The sequence below is a fragment of the Odocoileus virginianus genome, chromosome 28 (genome assembly GCF_023699985.2).
Source record: "Odocoileus virginianus isolate 20LAN1187 ecotype Illinois chromosome 28, Ovbor_1.2, whole genome shotgun sequence".
NCBI lineage: Eukaryota > Metazoa > Chordata > Mammalia > Artiodactyla > Cervidae > Odocoileus > Odocoileus virginianus.
The window spans coordinates 15,920,090-15,947,209 of record NC_069701.1 but is presented as its reverse complement, the minus strand read 5'-3'; the positions used below and the strand labels follow the sequence as shown (position 1 = coordinate 15,947,209).

Here is a 27,120-nt window from a genome sequence, read left to right as displayed (position 1 = left end):
AGAAAATAAGGTCTGTCACTGTTTCCATTGTTTCCTTACCTGTTTGCCATGAAGTGGTGGGACTGGATGCCATGATCTTAGTTTTTTGAATGTTGAGTTTTAAGCCAACTTTTTCACTCTCCTCTTTTACCTTCACCAAGAGGCTTTTTAGTTCCTCTTCATTTTCTGCCATAAGGGTGGTGTCATCTGCATATCTGAGGTTATTGATGTTTCTCCTGGCAATCTTGATTCCAGCTTGTGCTTCATCCAGCCTGGAATTTTGCATGATGTGAAACAGTGGAAACAGTGTCAGACTTTTATTTTTTTGGGCTCTAAAATCACTGCAGATGGTGATTGCAGCCATGAAGTTAAAAGACGCTTACTCCTTGGAAGGAAAGTTATGACCAACCTAGACAGCATATTAAAAAGCAGAGACATTACTTTGCCAACAAAGGTCCGTCTAGTCAAGGCTATGGTTTCTCCAGTGGTCATGTATGGATGTGAGAGTTGGACTGTGAAGAAAGCTGAGCACCGAAAAATGGATGCTTTTGAACTGTTGTGTTGGAGAAGACTCTTGAGAGTCCCTTGGACCACACGGAGATCCAACCAGTCCATCCTAAAGGAGATCAGTCCTGGGTGTTCATTGGAAGGACTGATGCTGAAACTGAAACTCCAAACTTTGGCTACCTCATGCGAAGAGTTGACTCATTGGAAAAGACCCTGATGCTGGGAGGGATTGGGGGCAGGAGAGGGGGATGACAGAGGATGAGATGGCTGGATGGCATCACCAACTCGATGGACATGAGTTTGGGTAAACTCTGGGAGTTGGTGATGGACAGGGAGGCCTGGTGTGCTGCGATTCATGGGGTCACAAAGAGTCAGACACGACTGAGCAACTGGACTGAACTGAAATGACTCTGCATATAAGTTAAATAAGCAGGTGACAGCTCTGGGAGATGGTGAAGGACATGGAAGCCTGGCATGAAGCAGTCCTTGGAGTCACATAGAGCTGGACATGACTGAGCGACTGAACAACACCAACAGAAGCAGGGCTATTGATGACCTCCAAGAGGACTTACGTGGAGACACATCTCCTAGGACTGCTGCTTCTGGCGCCCCCATCCCCATGACAGACCACCATTGACCCACACCTCTGCAGGAGACCCTCACTCACTCACAGGCAGGTCTGGCTCAGTCTCCTGTGGGGTCACTGCTCCTTTCCCTTGGGTCCTGGTGAGCACAAGAGTTTCTTTGTGCCCTCCAGGACTCTCTGTTTTCCCCAGCCCTATGGAAGCTCTGTAATCAAATCCTGCTGGCCTTCCAGGTCAGATTCCCAGTCCCTTGGCTGGATCTTCAGGCTTGGAAACCTAATTTGAGGCTTAGAACCTTCACAACAGTGCGAGAACTTCTTTGGTATTATTGTTCTCCAGTTTGTGAGTTGCCCATCTGACAGGTATAGAGTTTGATTTTATTGTAATTGTGCCCCTACTACTGTCTTGTTGTGGCTTCTCCTTTGTTCTTGGATGTAGGGTATCCTTTTTTTAGTAGGTTCCAGTGTCTTCCTGTCAATGGTTGTTTAACAGCTAGTTGCAATTTTTGTGCTCTGGTAGGAGAAGGTAAGCACATGTCCTTCTACTCTGCCATCTTGAACCAATCCTTTCATTGTAATTTTGATTTGCATTTCTCTAATAATTAGCGATGTTGAACATCTTTTCATGTGCCTCTTGGCCACCTGTATGTCTTTTTTATGAGAAATGTCTGTTTTGGCCTTCTGCCCATTTTTTGATTGCATTGTTTGCTTTGATGATATTAAGCCTTATGAGCTCTTTGTAAGTTTTGTAGAACAATCCCTTGTCAGTTACATCATTTGCAAATGTTTCCTCCCAGTCTGTGGTTTGTCTTTTCATTTTATTTATTGTTTCTTTTGCTGTGCAAAAGCCTTTTAGTTTAAGTTGGTCTGATTTGTTTATACATTCTTTTTCATATTCTTTTCCATTATGGTTTATCACAGGATATTGAATATAGTTCCCTATGCTATACAGTAGGCCCTTATTTATGCATTACATGTGTAATAGTTTCCATCTGCTAAACTCAAACTCTCAATCCATTCCTCTTCCGCCACTGTCCCCCTTGGCAGTCACCAGTCTATTCTCTATGTCTGTGATTCTTTCTGTTTCATATATAGGTTCATTTGTGTCATATTTTAGATTCCACTTAAAAGTATATCTTATGATACTTGTTTTTCTCTTTCTAATTTCACTTAGTATGATAATCTCTAGTTACATCCATGTTGCTGCAAATGGCATCATTTCGTTCTTTTTATGGGTGATTAGTGTATTCCATTGTAGTATATATGTACCACATTTTCTTATTCATTTGTTGATGTACATTTATGTTATTTCCATGTCCTGGCTATTGTGAATGATGTTGCTATGCACTTAGGAGTACATATATCTTTTTGAATTATAGTTTTGTCTGTGTAGATGCCCAGGATTGCAATTGCTGGATCATATAGTAATTCTTTTCTATTCTATACAGTACTATATAGTATATATTCTATATAGTAAACACTTTTCTGAGGAACCTCCATACTGTTTTTCCACAGTGGCTGCACCAACCTACATTGCCACCAACAGGGTAGGAGGATTCCCTTTTCTCCACACTCTCTGGCATTTATTATAAGAAGCCTTTTAGAAGAAAATTGATTATTTATTTTTGGCTGTGCTGGTTCTTCGCTGCTATGCATGGGCTTTCTCCAGTTACATCGAGTGGGGGCTTTTCATTGCAGTGTCTTCTTTTGTGGCAGAGCACTGGCTCTAGGGTACATAGGTTTCAGTAGTTTCAGCACTTGGGGTCAGGCTCTGGAGCTGTGGCATGTGGCCTCCAGCGTGTGTGGGCTTCAGTAGTTGTGGTGCATGGGCTTAGTTGCTTTGTGATATGTGGAATGTTCCCAGAGCAGGAATTGAACCCGTGTCCTTTGCATCAGCAGGCAAATTCTTAACCTCCGGACCACCAGGGAAGTCCCTGTAGACTTTTTAATGATGGCCATTCTGACTGGCATGTGGTGGTACCTCATTTGATTTGTGTTTCTCTAATAGTGATACTGAGCATCTGTTTTACCGAAAGTTTTCACTTTTGTCTCAGATTCAAAGAATTTGTTAACAGAATAAGCTGTTTGTTTTATACAAATAATACAGATATTTATTAGAGAATTATCTAGCTTACTTTCAATATACTAACATTAAAAGAAAAGAGGAACAGAAACAGCAGAGGGTACATCACCAAATTGGATTTTGACCAACATCCAGACTCAAACAGTGCTGAGAAGTCCTGTGTCACAGCACATATGGAGTCCCAATTGGGGAAAGGTCCCAAGTAGCATGTCCACTCTCAGAGGTTAAAGCGTCTGCCTACAATGCGGGAGACCTGGGTTTGATCCCTGGGTTGGGAAGATCCCCTGGAGAAGGAAATGGCAACCCACTCAAGTATTCTTGCCTGGAGAATCCCGTGGACGGAGGAGCCTGGTGGGCTACAGTCCACGGGGTTGCAAAGAGTCGGACATGACTGAGTGACTTCACTTTCACTTTCCATGGGTGAGATTTAAAAAATTACAGTTTGTGGTTCACGCTTAAAATCCTTGGATGCAAACTGATGTCATCATCGATCTGCATAAAAGTAGAAAAGCTGTCAAGGTGACTAGAAGAAAGGATAGCCAGGAGAAGCAGGACCAGATGTTGGACCATGGTGTTAGTGTTTCTCTAAGGGTGAGAAGATTAAAGAATTTGGGCTCATGAAAGGTAAAAAGCATTATCTGAAAGCATCTGACTATCTGAAGGCCTGTTTTGTCCCTTTTTCCCGGAGCACGGAGCGAGTGCCTGCTTTCTGATATCCACCCTGAGTTCCTTTCAGGGAATGTTGAAAGTCAGCAGTGTAGTGGCCATGATTTAATCTTTGCAGAGGCGGTCTGCTGCTGCTAGCTTCCAGTCAGCAGGGCCCCTTCATGGCCACAGATCAGACTATGCCTTGGGGGCATTTCGTGGCCGTCGTGTCCCATGGTGCTAGAAAGGCTCGTTCCCAGGTCTAGAGAGGATTTCATTGATAGGCCACTCAGTGTGCTGCCATTGGACTAGGCCCCATGAATACCACAAAGTCTCCAGACCATACCTATCTTGTTAGCCTCGTGGACCAGGAGAATATCCTCTCTTGTTGCTTCTTCCCATATCTGGAGTTACATTATTAAAACCATTGATTTCATAGGGAACTAAATATATCATTGTATCAGTAGCTCAGTCATATACTTGGTAACTGTAACAAGTGACATAGAAAATAATATAGCTAGCAGTTATTACTAAGGTCACAAGTAAGAATTTAAGTCAAGAACTATCATTGGGTCTATCCCCAGGTCATCTGACTTAGTTAAATAACTTAGTGTTAATCTTTTGAGTAAACTCTGGGAGTTGGTGATAGACAGGGAGGCCTGGCATGCTGCGATTAATGGGGTTGCAAAGAGTTGGACACGACTGAGCGACTGAACTGAACTGAACTGAATCTTAATGTTAACTTAGTGTTAATCTCCTGGCTATAGATCATGGAGCATCTGATCTTTATCCAAAGATTGACTACTGATATAACAAACAAACTTAGAGTGTCCTTTTAACAACTTAATTAAATTTTAAACAATATTACAACAAGGAACTATATCTCAGAAATGAGTAACAAAACTGGAATTTAATGTTATTGAAACATAAACATTTTTCATTGTTAAGGGCATTAACCCTGCAGCCAGGGAAGGCTTTATCCCATCAAATAAACATGAGGTTTGTCAGGGAGTAGAGAATAGCTACGGAGAAGGCAATGGCATCCCACTCCAGTACTCTTGCCTGGAAAATCCCATGGATGGACGAGCCTGGTAGGCTGCAGTCCATGGGATTGCAGAGTTGGACACGACTGAGAGACTTCACTTTCACTTTTCACTTTCACGCATTGGAGGAGGAAATAGCAACCCACACCAGTGTTCTTGCCTGGAGAATCCCAGGGACGGGGAAGCCTGGTGGGCTGCCATCTATGGGTTTACACAGAGTTGGACACAACTGAAGCGACTTAGCAGCAGCAGCAGAGAATAGCTAAGTGAATGTTTTGGATTTCCCATGGGCCCTGACTGTTTGATTTACAGCTATTGCTTACCCATTTTAAACTCCCCAATTTATTTTTATTTATTTATTTATTTTTAAACTCCCCAATTTAATTGCACTCATCTCACAAGCTAGAAAAGTAATGCTCAAAATTTTTCAAGCCAGGCTTCAACAGTACTTGAACCGTGAACTTCCAGATGTTCAAGCTAGATTTAGAAAAGGCAGAGGAACCAGAGATCATATTGTCAACATCCATTGGATCATTGAAAAAGCAAGAGAGTTCCAGAAAAACATTTACTTCTGCTTTATTGACACAGCCTTTGACTGTGTGGATCACAACAAACTGTGGAAAATTCTTAAAGAGATGGGAATACCAGATCACCTGACCTGCTTCCTGAGAAATCTGGTCAAGAAGCAACAATTAGAACTGGACATGGAACAACAGACTGGTTCCAAATCGGGAAAGGAAAACGTCAAGGCTGTATATTATCACCCTGCTTGTTTAACTCACATGCAGAGTACATCATGAGCAATGCTGGGCTGGATGAAGCACAAGCTGGAATAAAGATTGCCAAGAGAAATATCAATAACCTCAGATATGCAGATGACAGCAGCCTTATGGCAGAAAGTGAAGAAGAACTAAAGAGCCTCTTGATGAAAGTGAAAGAGCAGAGTGAAAAAGTTGGCTTAAAACTCAGCATTCAGAAAACTAAGATCATGGCATCCAGTCCCATCACTTCATGGCAAATAGATGGGGAAATAATGGAAACAGTGACAAACTTTATTTTTTGGGGCTCCAAAATTACTACAGATGGTGACTGCAGGCATGAAATTAAAAGACACTTGCTCCTTGGAAGAAAAGTTGTGAGCAACCTAGACAGCATATTAAAAAGCAGAGACATTACTTTGCCAACAAAGGCCTGTCTAGTCAAGGCTATGGTTTTTCCAGTAGTCTTATGTGGATGTGAGAGTTGGCCCATAAGGAAAGGTGAGTGCCGAAGAGTTGATGCTTTTGAACTGTGGTGTTGGAGAAGACTCTTGAGAGTTCCTTGGACTGCAAGGAGATCCAACCAGTCCATCCTAAAGGAGATCAGTCCTGAATATTCATTGGAAGGACTGATGTTGAAGCTGAAACTCCAATACTTTGGCCACCTGATGTGAAGAACTGACTCTGGATGAGATGGTTGGATGGCATCACTGACTCGATGGACATGAGTTTAAGGAAGCTCTGGAAGTTGGTGATGGACAGGGAAGTATGGTGTGCTGCAGTCCATGGGGTCGCAAAGAGTCAGACACGACTGAGCGACTGAATTTAGGAGTAGGCTATTGCCATGTTTTAAAGACATCACAATAGCAATAGTCTGACAGTGCTGGGAAAGCTTGAAGGCAGGAGAAGGGGATGACAGAGGATGAGACGGTAGGATGGCATCACTGACTCAATGGACATGAGTGTGAGGAAACTTCAGGAGATAGTGAAAGACAGGGAAACCTGGTGTGCTAAAGTCCATGGGGTCACAAAGAGTTGGACACGACTGAGCGACAGAACAAGAGCAAAACAGAATGAGCTTTATCTTCAGTACTTTGAGTACCATAATCTTCAGAGATCATTGTGAAATAATACTTATTTACTTTACCCAAGGGATAAGAGATTTAAAAAAATAAGATTTTAAAAAATATATATAAATAAAGGCAAAGAAATTCACAATCTGTTACCAAAACTGCATTCTAAGAAAACTTTGTTTTCTTAACAACTTCTAGTCTGGTACCATGTTACTGTTAATAACAAAATGTGTTTATCTGGTTTATCTTAGTCTTTTCTATAAATCTTGAAGAAGTAGCAGTATTTTTGCAAAGGCCTCAGAATGAAACCATAGAAGGCATGTTTAAAATCTGATTATGTTACTGTTGACAAAGCATCCTGGTCATTGCTGTGACACATAACACTTTGATATGACAAGTAGAATTTTAATTGACAACATTTTATCAGGACATATCAGATCTTTATGACTTCCACATAATTTTAGGATATCTATATTAGTAAGTCAGCCATACAGTATAACCTGAGATTTATCACTCCTCCGACAATACTTCTCATGTAATTTAACATGTCAAGTGAACCCAGGTAGTTTAATATCTCTCTTTGGGATGTCTCAGGGGCCCTCTAAAGCACACCCCAAAGTCAGCTAGAGGTCAAAAGAACTTCATTATATGCAGAGTACATCATGAGAAATGCTGGGCTGGATGAAGCACAAGCTGGAATCAAGATTGCTGGGGGAAATATCAATAACCTCAGATATGCAGATGACACCACCCTTATGGCAGAAAGTAAAGAAGAACTAAAGAGCCTCTTGATGAAAGTGAAAGAACAGAGTGAAAAAGCTGGCTTAAAGCTCAACATTCAGAAACTAAGATCATGGCATCTGGTTCCATAACTTTATTGCAAATAGATGGGGAAACAGTATCAAGACTTTATTTTTTTGGGCTCCAAAATCACTGCAGATGGTGACTGCAGCCATGAAATAGAAAGATGCTTACGCCTTGGAAGGAAAGTTATGACCAACCTAGATAGCAGATTGAAAAGCAGAGACATTACTTTGCCAACAAAAGTCTGTCTAGTCAGGGCTATGGTTTTTCCAGTAGTCATGTATGGATGTGAGAGTTGGACCATAAGGAAAGCTGAGCGCCGAAGAATTGATGCTTTTGAACTGTGGTGTTGGAGAAGACTCTTGAGAGTCCCTTGGACTGCAAGGAGATCCAACCGGTCCATCCTAAAGGAAATCAGTCCTGAATGTTCATTGGAAGGACTGATGTTGGAGTTTCAGCTTCAATACTTTGGCCACCTGATACGAACAGCTGACTCATTTGAAAAAACCCTGATGCTGGGAAAGATTGGGGGCAGGAGGAGAAGGGGAAGACAGAGGATGAGATGGTTGGATGGCATCACTGACTCAATGGACTTGCGTTTGAGTAAATTCTGGGAGTTGGTGTAGGACAGGGAGGCCTGGCATGCTGCTGTCCATGGGGTTGCAGAGTCGGACACGACTGAGCGACTGAACTGAACTGAGAATTTAATTTTAGGAAGTTTTGCCAAAACTATCAAAAGGGTTTATAACACTCAGATAGATAGATTATATAAGTCACTGTGAAACAGTTATTTACTTAGCCAAAGTTACAAAAGATTTTTAAGATAAACATAGAACAGATCACTTTCCGAGGTAAAGAAACTTAAAATCCATTATCAAAGGCAGTTCAGTGTCTCAAAACTTGTACTGTGCACAAAACTCTTTTCTTGGGGTCCACCTTCCATAAACCTCTGTTTAAAAAAAGAAAAATCACTTTGTTCATTTAGAAACAGATACCTGTAAGTCAGACCTTTTTTTCTTAATAAAATGTAATTTCATTTTTCATACTTTTTTTAAAACTAAAAACACACATCTTACTTTCCTTAAGCAACTCTGAATTGTCCTTTATATTGCCGCTGCATCGCTTCAGTCGTGTCCGACTCTGTGCGACCCCATAGACGGCAGCCCACCAGGCTCCACTGTTCCTGGGATTCTCCAGGCAAGAGCACTGGAGTGGGTTGCCATTTCCTTCTCCGTCCTTTATGTTAGCATTCTGTAAACTGGTGAACATAAATACCAGTGATAATTTCTAAAAACATTTGCTTTCTTATAGAGAAAATCTCAGGATGGCACCAAACATACTCATTAATAGTTCAGAATCTCTTTAGTTTCTCTGTAAGAGGAAGTTAGTGTTCCGCAATTAATATTTTAAAATCTTATTTTATTTGGAAATGACCTTGCTATTCAGTAAAGTCTCATCACTTAGTTTAGCACAACTCTAGAAATTCAAGTTACTCCAACCTGGAGAGACTATTTTAGACAGACATTCCTAAAGCATAATAAAGCACTCATAAATTAATAGAATTTACCTAAAAGCTCCTGTCTCATTTACATTTTTCTTTGTTTAAAAGTTTCTTCACTTGAGTTATTTATGGACAAATTTAGCTTACATTAAACCTAGGCACCATAAAAGTATTGCACAGTGTTGATGACTCAAGACCTGTCTTAATTAGATTAGCAAATAAACATTAATGATAAGTCACTTCAGTTGTGTCTAACTCTTTGTGACCCCATGGACTGTAGCCCACAGGTTCCTCAGTTCATGGGATTCTTCAGGCAAGAATACTAGAGTGGATTGCCATTTCCTCTGCTAGGGGATCTTCCTGACCCAGGGATCGAATCCTTGTTTCTTATGTCTCCTGCATTGGCAGGCAGGTTCTTTACCACTAGAGCCACCTGGGAAGCCATAAAATATTTACTATTTCCCAGTTCATGTGAACCTGAAATCATTTAGGTTGATTTCTCTTGTAATTGTTTGATTTGTAAGCCCTTACTTTTCTTTAAGTCAGTTGAATTAGAACTCATTTGCAAATTAACCTCAGCAATATTATCCAAAATAAAGACACCCTGAGACATACATAAATCCAGACAGAGTGTTATGCCCGATGTCCGAATCCCCGAGCGGGAAGAGAGAAGGCTTCCAAGACAATGCAACATGCAAAAAAAGGGAAGTTTATTGCTGACTCGAGTCAGGGCTCCTGCCGCAACCAACGCAGTGGTGCAGGGTCAGAGAGCCCTGAGCCGCGGGCTTTTTTTCAAACTTGGGCTTTCTCGGGCTTTTTCAGCTTTCCCCTGATAGGTTCCCTCTTTCTTACTAGGCGCATGTTGATTGGCTGGCTCCAGGTGGCCTGATAATCATGTTACCCCGGAAAACCAGGCCTACTCCTAATCTAGGCTGCCTGTCGTAGCGTTAGCCCTGGCAGCCTTACAAGAGATCTCATAGTTTTCCGCTTGAGATTTAAAATGTCTCTTTGACCCCTCCTTTCTTTCTTGGCTTGAAGTTCTAATTTACCCAAGGCTGAGGTCTCAGGCAAAGTGGACATGCAAAGGTTAACTTCAAGTTTTCCCTGTGTGAGTTCTTAGTCACTCAGTTGTGTCTGAGTGGTGGGCTTTATTTAGCCCGCCAGGCTCCTCTGTTCATGGGATTCTCCAGGCAAGAATACTGGAGTGGGTTGCCATTCCCTTCTTCAGGGGATCTCCTGACCCAGGGATCAGACTCTGGTCTCCTGAATGGCAGGCGAATTCTTTACTGTCTGAGCCACCAAGCTATTCCCTAGGCAGTGATTTTTAATAGGCTAGCTGTTTTTTAACTGCATATGCAAAAAGAATCAGTTTTGCAGTTTCAAAGAGAAAAAAAAATTATTTTAACCAGTTTTCTCCGGAGTCTAAAATATATCATGGCCATCCTGTGTCCAAAAAAAAAAAAAAGTCACCTTTCTGTAGTCACAGTTTTACAGCTGAAATATAGAGCAAATAGTGCTAAAATTGACTGTGATAACAGGGGCAGAAGGGCTGATAAAAATCTTGGTTTGTCCCCCTGGGGAGGTGGGGTCTTTGTTTGATCAGAAGAATCTGAAGGGGCAAAGAAACTTGCTAGAGTGGGGGAAGCTAGGCTCCTCATTCCCCTGATAGGGGAAGTTAGAAGGGGATTAGCTGATGGAGAGGGAGACAGCGAGTTGGGGAGTGTAAGTCCGCAATTAAGAAAGGAGAGAGAGGAGGGTGGGGACACTGTTAGAGCTGTGGGCGGGCGCAAGGAAGAGCCTACTTAAAAAGTGGAGATTTAATGCCAGATTTTTTTAAATGCCATAATAATTTTGGCATTGTAGCATGAACAGTTGCCCTCACAAATCTCATAATCCTTTTTCCAGTTGTAACTTCTTAGACAATTTTAATTCAGCTTCATGTACCTACAGTAGGCAGAGAAGAGGATCCAGCGTCTCACCCAGAGTGTCACATTCTTATCCTCCTTCTGTGTGAGCTGCAAACATTCAGTAACTGCTAAGGATTTGGACCACTTTTTAAGATTCCGGTTCTCACATAATCCAGTGAATACGTACCGTTAATTAGCTAACGAGCAATAAGGTGAATCTTTCCATCTGGGAATAAAAGCTTCATCAACATTAATCTTTCTTCTTGAAGAGGGGTGTTTTTGTCTCACAAATCCTACTCAGCGCCAACTAGTGTCTTGCCAAAAGTTTTCATTTTCGTCTCAGGTTCAAAGGATTTGTTAACAAAATAAGCCACCCCTTATATACAAATAAATAATACAAATATTTATTAGAGAATTATCTAGCTTGGTTTCAATATACTAACATTAAAAGAAAAGAGAAATAGAAACAGCAGAGGATACATCACCAAATAGGTTTTTTGGGAAAAGGTCCCAGCAAGTGCATCCGCTCCATGGGTGAGACTTCAAAAATTGCAGTTCTGGGTTCCTGCTTTTAATCCCTGGATGCAAACTGATACCATCAATCTGTGAGCAAATTGCAGCTCTGGTTTCATGTTAATGCTGTTTTTTTTGTCCTATAAAACTTGGAATGTTGTTAAGCCCGGGGCTTGGTTGACCAGTACCCCACCAGGGGCTCAACAATTTCAGAATTTGTCTCCAATCTCATCTATGGTGCCTCAAATCTTGCATTCACAGCAGGCAGTCAGGGCAGTGTCCAGGCGGGTGAAAAGCTAGGTCCGAGGCCTGCTCTGCTTTGTCTCTGAAGCCTGAACAAGACTACTGATTTAATTTCCCTAAGAGCATTTTTTCACGTCCTACTGACCATCTGTTTGTCTACTTTGGAGAAATGTCTGTTTTGGTCTTCTGCCTGTTTTTCTGTTGGGTTGTTTTTTTGGTTGTTGTTGAGTTGTATGAGCTATTTGTATATATTTTGGATATTAAGCCCTTGGTGGTGGCATTGTTTGCAAATTTTTTCTTCCATTTTGTAGGTTATTATTTTCATTTTGTTTATTGTTTCCTTTGCTGTGCAAAAACTTTTAAGTTTGATTAGGTCTCATTTGATTTTGTTTTTATTTCTATGGCCTTGGAAGTCTGTCCTAAGGAAACATTGGTATGTTTTGTATTAGACAATGTTTTATGATCTTTGTTTTGAAGTCTGTTTTGTCTGATAAGAGTATTGCCACCCCTGCTTTCTTTTCATTTCTATTTGCATGAAATATATTTTCCCATCACCTCACTTTCAATCTTTGTGTGTCCTTTGCCCTAAAGTGGGTCACTTATAGGCAGCATATTGAAGGCTCTTGTTTTTTCATCCAACCTTCCATTCTGTGTCTTTTGATTGGAGTATATTTAGTCCATTGACATTCAAGATAATTATTTATAGATCTGTATTTTTTTTCTTTTTTTTTTTTTTGCCATTTTAAACCTTGTTTCCCTATTCATTTATTTGGCTGTGCTGGGTCTTTGTCATGGCATGCGCTATCTTTTAGTTGTGGCCTGTAAACTGTTAGCTGTGGATGTGTGATTTAGTTGCCCTCTGCATGGAGAGCATGGAGTCTAAGCCACTGGACCACCATGGAAGTCTCCCTGTTGATTTATATTTCTTCTTTGTCCCTTTCTTTTTCCTGCTGTGGTTTGATGATTTTCTTTTGTATTATAGTTCCCTTCTTTGTGTGTGTGTGTGTGTGTGTGTGTGTGTGTGAATGTATGTTTTTGATTTGTGGTTACCCTGGTTTTCAAGCACGTTCACCCCTTCCTATATCTACCTGCCGTAGACGGGTAGTCATACACCCCCAGGTGTAGTCACACTGGATTCCAGCCCTTCAGTCTGTCCCACAGAGCCAGTCCCAGTCCTCTCCCCACTTCTGATCTCTGAAGCCTGAATTCCAGCACCCCGCCTGCCAGCTCCAGTGGACTTGCGTGTCAGGCTGGGGAGTGTCTGGTGGCAGTACTGACCGTCTGTGCAGTTCTTCCTCTGCTCTGGCTGCCACAGACAGGCTGCTGCGCTCTCCTTGGAGGCCGTGAAGTTCCCCTTCTGTCCTGGCTGATCTCCTTGCCAGTGAGGAGGCTTCCCAGGTGGGAGAGGTCTTTCCTCCTCCATAGCTCCCGCCCCGTGGTAAACATCTCATCCCAATTCCTGTCTTGCTTGCTTGCTTTTTTTTCCTACTCATTTACATGGAGATTTTTTTTTGCCTTTTTAGCAGCCTGAGGTCTTCTGCCAGTGTTCAGTAGATATTCTGTGAGAATCATTTCATGTATAGGTGTATTTGTGGCAGAGGTGAACTTCATGTCCTACTACTCCAACATCTTGATCTCTCCCTGTGGTCAATACTTTTAATCCCATAGCGTTGTAGTGATATGATTCCCAAGTTTTCTTAAATTTACCAAGGCTTGCCTTGTGGCCCAGCATGTGGTCAATCCTGGAGAAGTTCCACCTGCACTAGAAAAAGAATTTGTATTTTGCTTTTTGATAGAATGCTCTATGAATATCAATTAAGTCCATTTTGTTTAATATATCATGCAAGGCCGTTATTTCTCTATTAATTTTCTGTTTGGATGATCTGTCCACTGATGAAAGTGTGTGGGGAGGATTAGAGTCCCCTACTATTCTTGTACTACAGTTGGTTTCTCCTTTTATGGCTGTTAGCATTTGCCCTATATATTGAGGTGCTCCTGTGTTGGGCACACATATTTATAGTTGTTAGATCTTGGATTGATCCCTTGATCATTATGCAGTGTCCTTCTTTGTCTCTTATAACAGTCTTTATTTTGAAGTCTGTTTTGTCTGATGAGCTACTCCAGCTTTCTTCTGATTTTTATTTGCATGGAATGCCTTTTTCCATCTCTTCAATTTCAGTCATATGTGTCCCTAGATCTGATGTGAGTTTCTTGTAGACAGCATATATGTAGGACTCGTTTTTGTATCCATTCATTCAGCCAGTCTATGTCTTTTGGCTGGAGCATTTGATCCATTTATATTTAAGGTAATTATCAATACGAATGTTCTTATTGCCATTTTGTTGTTTTGACTTTGTTTTTGTAGGTCTTTTCCCTTCCCATCTTCTTTGCTTTCTCCTCTTGTGATTTGTTGACCATCTTTAGTGTGGAATTTGGATTCCTTTTTCTTTTTTTATGTGTGTATGTAGTGTAGATTTTTGGTTTGCAGTTATTATGAGGTTTTGGTATAGTAGTTTCTACGAGGTTGTTTTTTAAGTTGCTAGTCTCTTAATTTCCCATGCATTTCCAATAAGCTGCATTTCTACTCTCTTCTTATGTTTGCTGGTCTTGATATCATATTTGTGAGTAGATGATTTCTTACCTTTTTGTATGTTTGCCTTTACCAATGAGCTGTCCCATTCATAAGTTTCTTGTTTCTAGTTGTAGCCTTTTCTGCCTAGAAAATTTTTTTAACATTTGTTGTAAAGCTGGTTTGGTGGTGCTAAGTTCTCCTAGTTTTTGCTTGTCTCTAAAGCTTTTGATTTCTCTGTCAAATCTGAATGAGAGCCTTGCTGGGTACAGTATTCTTGGTTGTAGTTTTCTCCCTTTTATTACTGTAACTAAACCATTCCACTCCCTTCTGGCCTGCAGAATTTCTGCTGAAAAATCAGCTGATAAAGTTATGGGGATTCCATTTTATGTTATTTGTTACTTTCCCCTTGTTGCTTTTAATATTTTCTGTTTTCAATTTTTGCAGTTTGATTAATATATGTCTCAGTGTGTTCCTCCTTGGGTTTACCCTGTATGGGACTTTTTCTTTTCCCAAATTAGGGAAGTTTTCAGCTATTATCTTTTAAAATATTTTCTCAGGCCCTTTCTCTCTCTTCTCCTTCTGGGACCCTATAATGCAAATATTGGTGTGTTTAATGTTGTCCCAGAGGTTCATTTAATGTATTTTTACTGCCCTAGAAATCCTCTGCTCTATCTGTTCATCCCCTTCCAACTCCTGGCAACCTTTTTACTATTTCCATAGTTTTGCCTTTTTCAGAATCATACAACTGGAATCATATAGTATGTAGTCTTTTCAGATTGGGTTTTTTAACTTAGTAATATGCATTTAAAGTTCTTCCATTTCTTTTCATGGCTTGAGAGCTCATTTCTTTTTAGTGCTGAAAAATATCCAGTGTCAGGATGTACCACAGTTCCATTTATCCATTAACCTGTTGAAGGATATAGGATATTTTGTTGCTTCAGAGTTGGCAGTTATGAATAAAGCTTACATCAACCTACTTATGCAAGGTTTTGTGTGGACATAAGGTTTCACCTCCTTAGGGTAGATACCAAAGAGTATGATTGCTGCATAGGATGGTGAGAGTATATCTGGTTATGTAAGAAACTGGAAAACTCTCTTCCAAAGTGGCTATACTATTTTACATTTCCACCAGCAATAAATGAGAATTCCTGTTGTTCCCTGTCCTTGCTAGCATTTGGTGTTGTCAGTGTTCAGGATTTTGGCCTTTCTTTTTTTAAAAAAATTAGTACTTATTGGAATATAGTTTCTTGCTAATGTTGTGTTAGTTCCTACTGTACAGCAGAATGAATCAACTATATGTATATATATACCCCCTCTTTTTTGGATTTCCTTCTCATACAGGTCACCACAGAGCACTGGGGAGTGGTCCCTGAACTATACAATGGTGTCTTGATTAGTTATCTGATTTATACATAGTGTCAATAGTGTATGAATTTTGGCCTTTCTAACAGGTTGTTGTTGTTCAGTGGCTCAGCCATGTCTGACTCTTTGTGACCCCATTTACTGCCACGTTCCAGGTTTCCCTGTCCTTCACTGTCTCCTGGAATTTCCTCAAACTCATGTCCATTGAGTTGGTGATGCCATCCAACCATCTCATCCTCTGTCTTTCCCTTCTCCTCCTGCCTGCAGTCTTTCCCAGCATCAGGATCTTTTCTAATGAGTCAGCTCTTTGCATCACGTGGTGAAAGTATTGGAGCTTCAGCATCAGTCCTTCCAATGAATATTCAGGGTTGATTTTCTTTAGGATTGGTGTGATTTCCTTGCTGTCCAAGGGACTCTCAAGAGTTCTCCAACACACAGTTAGAAAGCATCAATTCTTCGGTGCTGAGCCTTCTTTTTGGTCCAACTCTCACATCTCTACATGACTACTTGGAAAGCCATAATTTGACTATACAGACCTTTGTCAGCAAAGTAATGTCTCTGTTCTTTAATACGCTGTCTAGGTTTGTCATAGCTTGTCTTCCAAGGAGCAAACGTCTTTTAATTTCAAGGATGCAGTCACTGTCTATGGTGATTTTGGAGCCCAAGAAAATAAAGTCTGTCAGTGTTTTCCATTGTTTCCCCAACTATTTGCCATGAAGTGATGGGACTGGATGCCATGATCTTGTTTTTTTGAATGCTGAGGTTTAAGTCAGCTTTTTTACTCTCTTCTTTCACCTTCATCAAGAAGCTCTTTTGTTATTCTTTGCTTTCTGCCGTAGGAGTGGTGTCATCTGCATATCTGAGGTTATTGATATTTTTCTTGGCAATCTTCATTCCAGCTTGTGCTTCATCCAGCCCAGAATTTCACATGATGTAACTCTGAATAGAAGTTAAACAAGCAGGGTGACAATAAACAGCCTTGATGTACTTCTTTCCCAATTTTGAACCAGTCCGTTGTTCCATGTCCGGTTCTAACCGTTGCTTCTTGACCAGTATGCACACAGGTTTCTCAGGAGGCAGGTACGGTGGTCTGTTATTTCAGTCTCTTTAAGAATTTTCCACAGTTTGTTGTGGTCCACACAGTCAAAGCCTTCATTGACTAGGCTTTATTATAGTCAATGAATCAGAGGTAGATGTTCTTCTGGAATTCCCTTGCTTTCTATATGATCCAGTGAATGTTGGCAATTTGATCTGTGGTTCCTCTGCCTTTTCTAAATCCATTTTGAACATCTGGAAGTTCACAGTTGCATACTGTTGAAGCTTAGATTGGAGGATTTTGAGCATGACCTTGCTAGCATGTGAAATGGGTGCAGTTGTGTGGTAGTTTGAACAATATTTGGCATTGCCTTTCTTTGAGATTGGAATGAAAACTGACCTTTTCCAGTCCTGTGGCCACTGCTGTTTTCCAAATTTGCTAGCGTATTGAGTGTATCACTTTCACAGCATCATCTTTTAGGATTTGAAATAGCTCAGCTGGAATTCCATCACCTCCACTAGCTTTGTTTGCAGTGATGCTTCCTAAGGCCCACTTGACTTCACATTCCAGGATGTCTGGCTCTAGGTGAGTGATCACACTACTGTGGTTATCCAGGTCATCAGGATCTTTTTTGTACAGTTCTTCTGTGTATTCTTGCCACCTCTTAATATCTTCTGCTTCTGTTAGGTCTGTACATTTCTGTCCTTTATTGTGCCCATCTTTGCATGAGCTATTCCCTTGATATCTCTACTTTTCATGAAGAGATCTCCAGTCTTTCCCATTCTATTGTTTTCTTCCATTTCTTTGCACTGTTCACTTAAGAAGGCTTTCTTATTTCTCCTTGCTATTCTTTGGAACTCTGCATCCAGATGGGTATATCTCCCCTTTTCTCCCTTGCCTTTCACTTCTCCTCTTTTCTCAGCTATTTGTAAGGCCTCCTCAGACAACCATTTTGCCTTTTTGCATGTCTTTTTCTTGGGGATGGTTTTGATCACCACCTCTTGTACAATGCTAAACCTCTGTCCATTGTTCTTCAGGCACTCTGTCTATCAGATCTAATCCCTTGACTCTATTTGTCACTTACACTCTGTAATCATAAGGAATTTGATTTAGGTCATACTCGAATGGTTTAGTGGTTTTCCCTACTTTGTCCAATTTAAGTCTGAATTTAGCAATAACAAGTTCATGAACTGAGCCACAGTCAGCTCCCAGTCTTGTTTTTTGCTGACCGTATAGAGCTTCTCCATCTTTGGCTGCAAAACATACAATCCAATCTCATTTTGATATTGACCATCTGGTGATGTCCATGTGTTAAGTCATCTCTTGTGTTGTTGGAAAAGGGTGTTTGCTATGACCAGTGTGTTCTCTTGGCAAAACTCTGTTATTTAGCCTTGGCCCTGCTTCATTCTGTACTCCAAGGCCAAACTTTCCTGTTACTCCAGGTGTCTCTTGACTTCCTACTTTTGCATTTCAGTCCCCTATGATGAAAAGGACATTTTTTTTTTGGTGTTAGTTCTAGATGGTCTTGCAGGTCTTCTTAGAACCATTGGACTTCAGCTTCTTTGGGATTAGTGGTTGGGGCATAGACTTGGATTACTGTGATACTGAATGGTTTGCCTTGGGAAATGAACTGAGATCATTTTGTCATCTTTGAGACTGCATCCAGCTACTGTATTTCAGACTCTTTTGTTGACTATGAGGGCTACTCCATTTCTTCTAAGTGATTCTTGCCCACAGTAGTAGATACAGTGGTCATCTGAATTAAATTTGCCCATTCCTATCCATTTTAGTTCACTGATTTCTAAAATGTTGATGTTCCCTCTTGCCATCTCTGGTTTGACCACTTCCAATTTACCTTGATTTATGGACCTAACATTCCAGGTTCCTATGCAATATTGTTCTCTACAGCATGACATGACTTTTACCACCAGACACATCCACAGCTGGGCATTGTTTCTGCTCTGGCCCAGCGTCTTCATTCCTTCTGGAGCTATTTCTCCTCTCTTCTCCAGTAGCATATTGGACACCTGCCAACCTGGGGGCGGGATTCATCTTTCAATGTCATATCTTTTTGCCTTTTCATACTGCTCATGGAGTTCTCAAAGCAAGAATGCTGAAGTGATTTGCCAATCCCTTCTCCAGTGGACCACGTTTTGTCAGAACTCTCCACCACGACCTGTCCATCTTGCCTTAAACACGGCAAGGCTCAGAGTTGCGTTGAGTTAGACAGCTGTGATCCACATGATCAGTTTGATTCGTTTTCTGTGATTGTAGTTTTTACACTGTCTGCCCTCTGATGGATGAGGATGAGAGGCTTGTGGAAGCTTCTGGATGGGAGGGACTGGCTATGGGGAAAACTGGATCTTGCTTGGGTGGGAAGGCCATGGTCAGTAAATCTTTAGTCCAGTTTTCTGTTGATGGGTGGGGCTGTGTTTCCTCCTTGTAGTTTGGCCTGAGGTCAAGCTATGGTAGGGGTAATGGCAACCTCCTCCAAAAGGACTTATGCCTGCAAAGTGCTCCTCCCGGGACTGCTGTTGTCAGTACCCCCAGCCCTGCGAAGGCCACTGTTGACCCACCCTCCTGCCAGAGACCCTCAGACGCTCACAGGCAGGTCTGGCTGTCTGTCTTGGGGTCACTACTCCTTTCTTCAATGGCAATCCACTCCAGTACTCTTGTTTGGAAAATCCCATGAATGGAGGAGCCTGGTAGGCTACAGTCCATGGGGTCACAAAGAGTCGGACATGACTGAGCGACTTAACTGTACTATTAACTATAACTATACTCCTTTCTTCAGGGTCCTGGTGGGCACACGGTTTTGTTTGTGCCCTCCAAGAGCCTCTGTTTCCCCAGTCCTCTGGAAGTTCTAGAATCAAATCCAGCTGACCTTCAAAGCCACATTCCCTGGGAAATCTCAGTCCCTTTGTTGGATCCCCTGCCTCCTGGTGGCTCAGATGGTAAAACATCTGCCTGCAATGCAGAAGCCCCGGGTTCAATCCCTGGGTCGGGTCTGTTCCCAGGAGAAGGGAATGGCAACCCAGTCCGGTATTCTTGCCTGGAGAGTTCCATGGACAGAAGAGCCTGGTGGGCTGTGGTCTATGGGTTTGCAAAGAGTTGGACACAACTGAGCAACTGCCACTTGCCACATCCTCAGGTTGGAAAGTCTGTTTTAGGGCCTAGAACTTTTGCAACAGTGTGAGAACTTCTTTGGTATAATTGTTGTCCAGTTTGTGGGTCGCCCATCTGGTGGCTCTGTGGTGGGACAAATGGTGACCTCCTCTAAGAGGACTTAGGCGACATGCCGCGCCTCCCAGGACTGCTGCTGCCAAAGCCCCTGTCCCTGCAGCTGGCCACTGCTGACCATGTGTCCGCAGGAGACTCTCAAACACTCATAAGCAGGTCTGGCTCAGTTTTTTGTGGGGATCATTGCTCCTTTCTCTGAGTCCTCGTGTGCACAAGGTTTTGTGTGTGCTCTCCAAGTGACTCTGGCATGGATGAAGTTTGATTTTAAATGCGATTGCGCCCATCTTGCCATCCTGTTGCAGCTTCTCTTTTGCCCTTGGAGGTGGAGTATCATTTTTGGTGGGTTCCAGCATTCTCCTGTTGATGGTTGTTCAGCAGCTAGTTGTGATTTTGTTCTCAAAGAACATGAGTGCACATCCTTCTCTGTCATCTTAATACAGTATGTAGTGGTATCTCATTATTGTTTTAATATATATTTCCCCGACTGACATGATATTGAGCATCTTTTCACTGCTTATTTGCCATCTGTATGTTCATGTGTGTGTGAGTGTGTGTATTTGTGTGTGTGTGTGAGAGAGATGTCTGATAAGATGTTTGGCTCATTTTTTAATCAAGTTGTTTGTTTTCTTGTTGAATTTTAAGAGTTCTTTGTGTATTTTTAACAGTCCTTTATGAGATGTGTTTTGTACAAATATTTTCTCCCAGTCTCTGGTTTGTCTTCTAATTCTCTTGATACTGTAACAGAAAAATTTTAACTTTAATGAAATTCAGCTTATTATTCTGGTGATTTTTCTAAAAATGTATTCACCACACTCAAGGTCATTAGGTTTTCTTTTGTTGTTTTCTAGGAGATTTTTACTTGAGCATTTTATGATCCATTTTGAGTTAACTTTTGCGATGAGTGTAGGGTTTGTGTTCAGATTAATTCTTTTTGGTGGGGGACGTGTACTTGTTCCAGTACCATTTTGTTGACCAGAGTGTCTCTGCCACATTATATTGCCTTTGCTCCTTTATTAAAGATTACTTGACTGTGTTTATGGGGGTCTGTTTCTGGGCTGTTTGTTCTATTTGTCGGTTCACCTGTTATTTGACCAGTACCATACTTCAACATCTTTTTGACAAGTCTCAAAGTAAGCCTTGTTTTTGGCTGTGGGAGGAGCTCCAGGCAGTTCCTTCTCTCAGCTTCAGCTCCAGGTTGGGGGACGAGGTTGGAGGTGAACCCCAGGACTTCTCAAGCTGCCTGGGCAAGGACTAGCTTTGTTTTGTTTTTGGATTTCCAGTCTGCTGTAGACTCCTACTTTTGTAGAATATAATGCAATGACTTACTAGGTGATGATCATGTCTGTATAATGGTGATGTCAAATCACTGTACAAGTTTCTAAATGCTCTCTGCGAACTTGGTTTGTTGCAGACTGCTAAGTGGACCACGCTTTGGTTACACTGCCCTGTACAGTGGCTGCAGGCTGGAGAGATGCCTGACCCGTATGCTCAGAGATTTTTGTGAGAACAAGAACTTAGCTTGGGCCTGGGAATTGGCTTGTTCCAGGGGATGTGGTTGTCAGGCGGGGCTTCTTCTCATTTCCCATAGGACCAAGAGCCCCAGTCTACCTGAGTTGTTCACCTGCCCCCCTGCCCGGCTTCTGGCCCAGAGTTGAGCTACAAGTGTCTGTCCTGCCTGCAGCCTGGAGGCCTTGGGTTGCCACAGTGTGGGTGAGTTAGAGGCCCTCTGGGCGCCCCGGCTTAACTCTGGGTGCCCTGTTTTGCAGTTTCAGACACTGTGTACTCCGCTTGACCGAAAACAACTCGCAGCCCTTGATGACGAAGCTGCAGTGGCTCTTCGCCTTCCTGGAGCACAGTCAGGTGAGTGCGGGGGAGTGGGGCGCGGGGATGCTGGAGAGGAGGCCCGGTCTGATGCCTCCCCTTCACCAGAACCCGCCTGCTCCTGCCTCTGGGCCCCGGCTGGCTGTAAGCTGTTGGGCCCCAGTCCAGGCAGGCGTGGGTTCACGGGCAGAGCCCGTGGGGCCGGTTCAGTGCCTGACTGGGCGGGAGAGGGGCCGGTGGAGCCCCCTGTGCAGTGCTGCCCACGTCGCTCCTGTCGGTGGTCCAGTCCACTGTATGAGGTTGTGTCGCTCTGTCGGCCGGCTGTCATTTTGGAGCACTCACACTGCCAGGCACCCTGAGGGCTGTATTTGTTTTATTCACATTCCCTCTGTCCTCATGGAACCTAAAGGCCTTGACCAGGCATCCACCAGGCCCTCTGCAGGGGTCGGCGGGGAGGGGCACGGAGGTGCATCAGCCACAGTCATGCTTTCCCAGGGCACAGCCTGGTGGGGAAGAGGGGCCTGTAGACTGCAGCCGTAGTGCTTAGCAGAGAACAAGGCACGTGTGGTTTCCACGCCGGGTAGGCAGAGGTTGATCATGAGGGGGATGGTGGCCCTTGGAGGACTCCGTGGGACAGGGGACCCTACATCTGGGACTTGAACTCTAAGCTAAGCTTCTGATAGGGGAAAGGGTGTTTCAGGCAGAGGGAATGGCAACAAACAAGGGAAGAACAGACTCCTGGAGGACTGTTCCTCTCCATGGACCCGATGCCATGCTCTTAGGTGGCATGGACTTAGTAGGATGGGAAAAGTCAGCTGGGATGGACAGCTGGGAATGAATGGGGAGGCTGGGAGTTTGGGGCAGTGACTCCCCAGGGTGACCCTCAGGCCCGGCACGCTGTGGCGCTGGGAGCTGGCTGGTGAGTGGCCCCCCAGCTCCTGACCCGTCTCTCCCGCTTCGGATGCAGCGGCCTGCCATTTCTCCAGAGAACTTCCTGTCTGCATCCTGGACACCCTGGTTCAGCCCCGGCACCCAGCAGGACTGCTCGGAGTACCTGAAGTACCTGCTGGATCGGTAGGGAGGCCGGGCCTGGCTCTCCTCGGGGCTTCCCGTCTGGAGAGGGTGCTGGTGGGGAAGCTCCATCCCCCTGGGTGGTGCTGTCTCTTCCTGGAGACTGGGGTGTGGACTGGGGTGTGGCCCGGGGCTTGTGGAAGGCTTGGAGAAGATGGGGCAGGGGCCGCGGGTGGGGGGACGTTCTGGGGATGCTGACGTGAAGCATGACCGGGGAAGGCAAGTGTGTGTATGTACACTATGCTGTGCTTGCCTGAGCTTGCACGTTTGTGTTTTCTCACTAGCGCTCTGGGGCACGCGCACGGCTCTTTGTGGCAGGTCTGTGAGCTTTATGCAGGTTAAGTATGTAGCGTGCGTGCCTGGCCTCTGAGTGCATGCGCACGGATGCCACCTAGTACACACGTGTGTTCCCGGTGTGTGACCCACTGAGTGTGGACCAAAGCTCTTTGCTCCCTGCGCCAGGCTGCACGAAGAGGAGAAGACCGGGACGAGGATCTGCCAGAAGCTCAAGCAGTCGAGCTCGCCCTCCCTGCCCGAGGAGTCCCCCGGCCCGAGCGCCACCTCCGTGGAGAAGATGTTCGGGGGCAAGATCGTGACGCGGATATGCTGCCTCCGCTGCCTCAACGTCTCCTCCAGGGAGGAGGCCTTCACGGACCTCTCGCTCGCCTTCCCTCCGCCCGAGCGCTGCCGCCGCCGTCATCACCATCACCACCACCGCCGCCGCCGCCTGGGCTCAGCCGGGCTCCCCGCGGAGGACACCGGCGCCCAGGAGCCAAGCCGGGCCGGGCCTCGGAGGCAGAGGAAGCACTGCATCACGGGGGGCGTCCCGCCCACCATCCTGGACATGGAAGGCCTGGGTCCCCACGGCCTCGGGGGGCACAGCGGTCAGGAGGAGAAGGTGGAGAGGGGGGAGAGCACAGAGGAGGAGGAGGCGGGAGAGGAGGAGGAGGAGGAGAGGTGAAGGAGGAGGAGAAGGTGAGGAGGAGGAGAAGGAGAAGGTGGAGGAGGAGGAGAAGGTGAAGGAGAAGGTGGTGGAGGAGAAGGAGATGGAGAAGGTGGTGGAGGAGGAGGAGAAGGTGAAGGAGAAGGTGGAGGAGGAGAAGGAGATGGAGAAGGTGGAGGAGGAGGAGAAGGTGAAGGAGAAGGTAGAGGTGGAGGAGGAGAAGGTGAAGGAGGAGCGGAAGGAGAAGGTGGAGAAGGAGGAGGAGAGGGTGGCCCAGGATGAGGAGGAGAAGGAGGAGAAGGTGAAGAAGAAAGTGGAGGAGCAGGAGGAGGAGAAGGAGGAGGAGGAGGTGAAGGAGGAGAAGGAAATGGAGGAGGAGAAGGAGGCCCGGGACGAGAAGGAGGAGTCGGCCGAAGGGGCGGCGGCAGCCGGCCCGGGCCCAGGGACCCCCCGGAGTGCTGCGACCGCCTCCGGGGACGGCTCCCGCTCGGTCCTGGACCTGGTCAACTATTTTCTGTCGCCCGAGAGGCTGACGTCGGAGAACCGCTACCACTGCGAGTCGTGTGCATCCCTGCAGGATGCCGAGAAGGTGGTGGAGCTGAGCCAGGGCCCGCGCTACCTCATTCTGACGCTGCTGCGCTTCTCCTTCGACCTGCGCACCATGCGGCGCCGCAAGATCCTGGACGACGTGTCGGTGCCGCTGCTGCTGCGCCTGCCGCTGGCCGGGGGCCGGGGCCAGGCCTACGACCTGTGCAGCGTCGTGGTGCACTCGGGGCTGTCCTCCGAGAGCGGCCACTACTACTGCTACGCCCGCGAGGGCGCCGCCCGCCCCGCCCCGGCCCCGGGGGCCGCCGAGCGGCCGGAGCCCGACAACCAGTGGTACCTGTTCAACGACACCCGCGTGTCCTTCTCGTCCTTCGAGTCTGTCAGCAACGTCACCTCCTTCTTCCCCAAGGACACGGCCTACGTGCTCTTCTACCGGCAGCGACCCGAGGAGGGGTCCGAGGCCGAGCCCGGCTCCCCCCGCACCCGGGCAGAGCCCACCCTCCACAAGGACTTGATGGAAGCCATTTCCAAAGACAACATTCTTTTCTTGCAGGTGAGCAGACCCCCATGGGCTTCCAGCAGCCCACCAGCTCGGATAAGTGGCTGCTCCTGAGTCTTTTCCTTTTTCCTTTGATCCACTCATCCCACTTAGTGCTGGGGAAAAAGAAATCAGTGGGCCAGACAGACCCTCTGCTTTAGAGGGACACACAGTCAGTTCAGCCGCTCAGTCATGTCAGATTCTGCGACCCCATGGACTGTAGCACGCCAGGCTTCCCTGTCCATCACCAACTCCCAGAGCTTACTCAAACTCACGTCCATGGAGTCGGTGATGCCATCCAACCGTCTCATCCTCTGTCGCCCCCTTCTCCTCCCTCCAATCTTTCCCAGCATCAGGGTTCTTTTCAGCACACGTTAGGAACGACCATTTCTTTATTAAGCTGTCATGTGCTGGAGGAGGGGCTCTGTGAGTGAGCTAGTGGATCCGAGCGGGTGGGGAAGGCCTTTGGGAGGGTCGTCCTCTCACTGTGCCCTCGACGCCACTCCTGAGAGTCTAGGGTGGCATCAAAGTACTTAGCAACTGGAACAGCCAGGGCTCCAAGCAGCGTGAGGCGTGCTGCCGTAAACAGCTGGGTGGTCACACCAGGACCCCGGCCAGCGGCACCTGGGGGGGGGCGGACCTTGGTTCTGCTTTCCCGTTTCTGCTGAGTTCTTCAGGGGGAGATGGGTCCGGGGCCGGTGGCGAGGGGTCTCCAGGGCCGGCCCCAGTGCGGCAGGAGGGAGAGCTTTCTCCTCGGCAGAGTCTGTCCCTCCTGTCTAGAGAGGCAGTGAGTCGGACAGTTGCATCAGGAAGTCTGCAGGGAGGTCCCAGAGGGGTCGGAGGTGACCTTGGAAGTCTCTGGACTGCCTCCTCCAGGTGCCACCTGAGGCCCCTGCCCGCTGTTCAGTCTAGTCAGTGGGAGTGAGTTCCTTTCCTCCAGGGTGCTGGGCGCTTACACTGGGAGGGGAGGAGGAATGGTTTTGAAACCTAGATACAGGATGGCTGTGGGCCTGGCCCTCCCATCCTCCGGCTGAGCAGCAGTGCCCCTGCGGGGGAAGCTGGGGCTCCCCTCTGTGCCCGGCTCTGGGGGCCCTCCCCGGGGGTGAAGCTCCAAAGGGCTGGGTGGCCGGAGGGGGGGGGGGGGGCGGGCGGTGAAAGGAGCACTGTGGCTTCAGAGCCTGCATTTGAAGCCTCCTGCTCCATCCCCATCTGTGTTTCCAGGAGCAGGAGAAGGAGGCCCGGAGCAGGGCGGCCTACATCTCTGCGCTCCCTGCGTCCCCGCACTGGCGGAGGGGCTTTGACGAAGACAAAGATGAGGACAAAGGTCCCCCTGGGGGCTGCAGCCCTGCAGGTGGCGGTGGTGGTGACTTCCACAGACTGGTCTTCTAATGGGACCCTCGACCCCCCGGCCTGCCTGCGCTTGTGGGGGGTGCCACAGCCGATCTGGGGGGCGGCCCAGGTCCCAGGCAGAGGCGCTTGGCCACATGGGGCCTGGGGGAGGCCGTGGAGGCAGCCCCTTCCAAGGGCGAGAGTGATGGAGCAGGGGCTGCTGGCCTCAGCCTGGAGGGCACACTCAGACATGGAGGTGAGACCTGAGCCCCTTAAACTGGCCCTTGGCCCCGACACTGGGATCAGCCCCCTTAAGACTTGCACCTGAGAGCTGTGGTCAGCTCGGAGAAGCCGAGACAGACACACTCTGGGCCTCCGCCCCTGCCCTGTGCTTGCCATCAAGTAGCAGTTCCCTTCCATCCCAGCTCCTTTCAGACAATCCTGGGTCTCTCTAGTGTGGACCCGAGGAGGGTCCAAGCCCCAGCACAAACCAGGGGGCTGTGTGGCGCCTCCGGCCGCCTTCTCGCTTCTCCGAGGGGCCTGAGGCAGTGTATGTGGGTGCCGATGCTGCCCTGTGAGGGGCGTAGGCGGGAAGCAGCCTAGCGCGGGAGCAGAGATGGGCCCCCCCGACACCGAGCTGCAACGCAGGATGAAGGACGGCCCCTTAGCCCCCTCTCCCGCCTCAGTGCCTGAGATCCCCCTTCTGGGTACGAGAGAGAGTCCTTATTTTATGTGTGTCTCATGACGTCTGTCCTGAGGGACGCTGGCTGGCTCAGCGCCTCAGCTGTTGGGCACTGCCCCGGGGGCCGGTGGGGGCGGTCTGGTGAGGAGCAGATACTGACCTCGTTGTGCCTGACGCTGCTGTACCCTTTCTAAATGGAGAGGAGAGAACCAGGGTCTCAAACAGGAATAAAAAGAGGTTCTCTGAAGCAATTAAAGCTGTGGTTCTTCCCGCTCTGTCCATGACTTCTCCCCGTGTCTGGGCAGGAAGGCAGGGACACCCCCTTGCCCTGCTGACCTGCG

General features: G+C 46.1%; 2 protein-coding genes across 6 annotated transcripts in view; one reads left to right on the top strand and one right to left on the bottom strand.

The window, feature by feature from the left end:
- The window catches only part of USP35 (ubiquitin specific peptidase 35), a 63,807-nt gene extending 36,772 nt beyond the window's left edge, over nt 1-27,035 (top strand). The window contains 6 exon segments of the mRNA XM_070457243.1: nt 21,616-21,709; nt 22,638-22,744; nt 23,204-23,708; nt 23,710-23,772; nt 24,049-24,783; nt 25,990-27,035. Coding sequence (XP_070313344.1) covers nt 21,616-21,709; nt 22,638-22,744; nt 23,204-23,708; nt 23,710-23,772; nt 24,049-24,783; nt 25,990-26,157 — 1,672 coding nt within the window. The 3' untranslated portion in view covers nt 26,158-27,035.
- Nucleotides 25,143-27,120, bottom strand: part of GAB2 (GRB2 associated binding protein 2) — a 183,141-nt gene continuing 181,163 nt past the window's right edge. For 2 of the 5 annotated variants that reach the window (XR_011484302.1, XR_011484304.1), the window contains exon 12: nt 25,143-25,725. The gene's annotated coding sequence lies outside the window, so the exon portion shown is untranslated. The remainder of the gene's footprint in view (nt 25,726-27,120) is intronic. The other 3 variants (XR_011484305.1, XR_011484303.1, XR_011484306.1) reach the window with 3 other exon arrangements.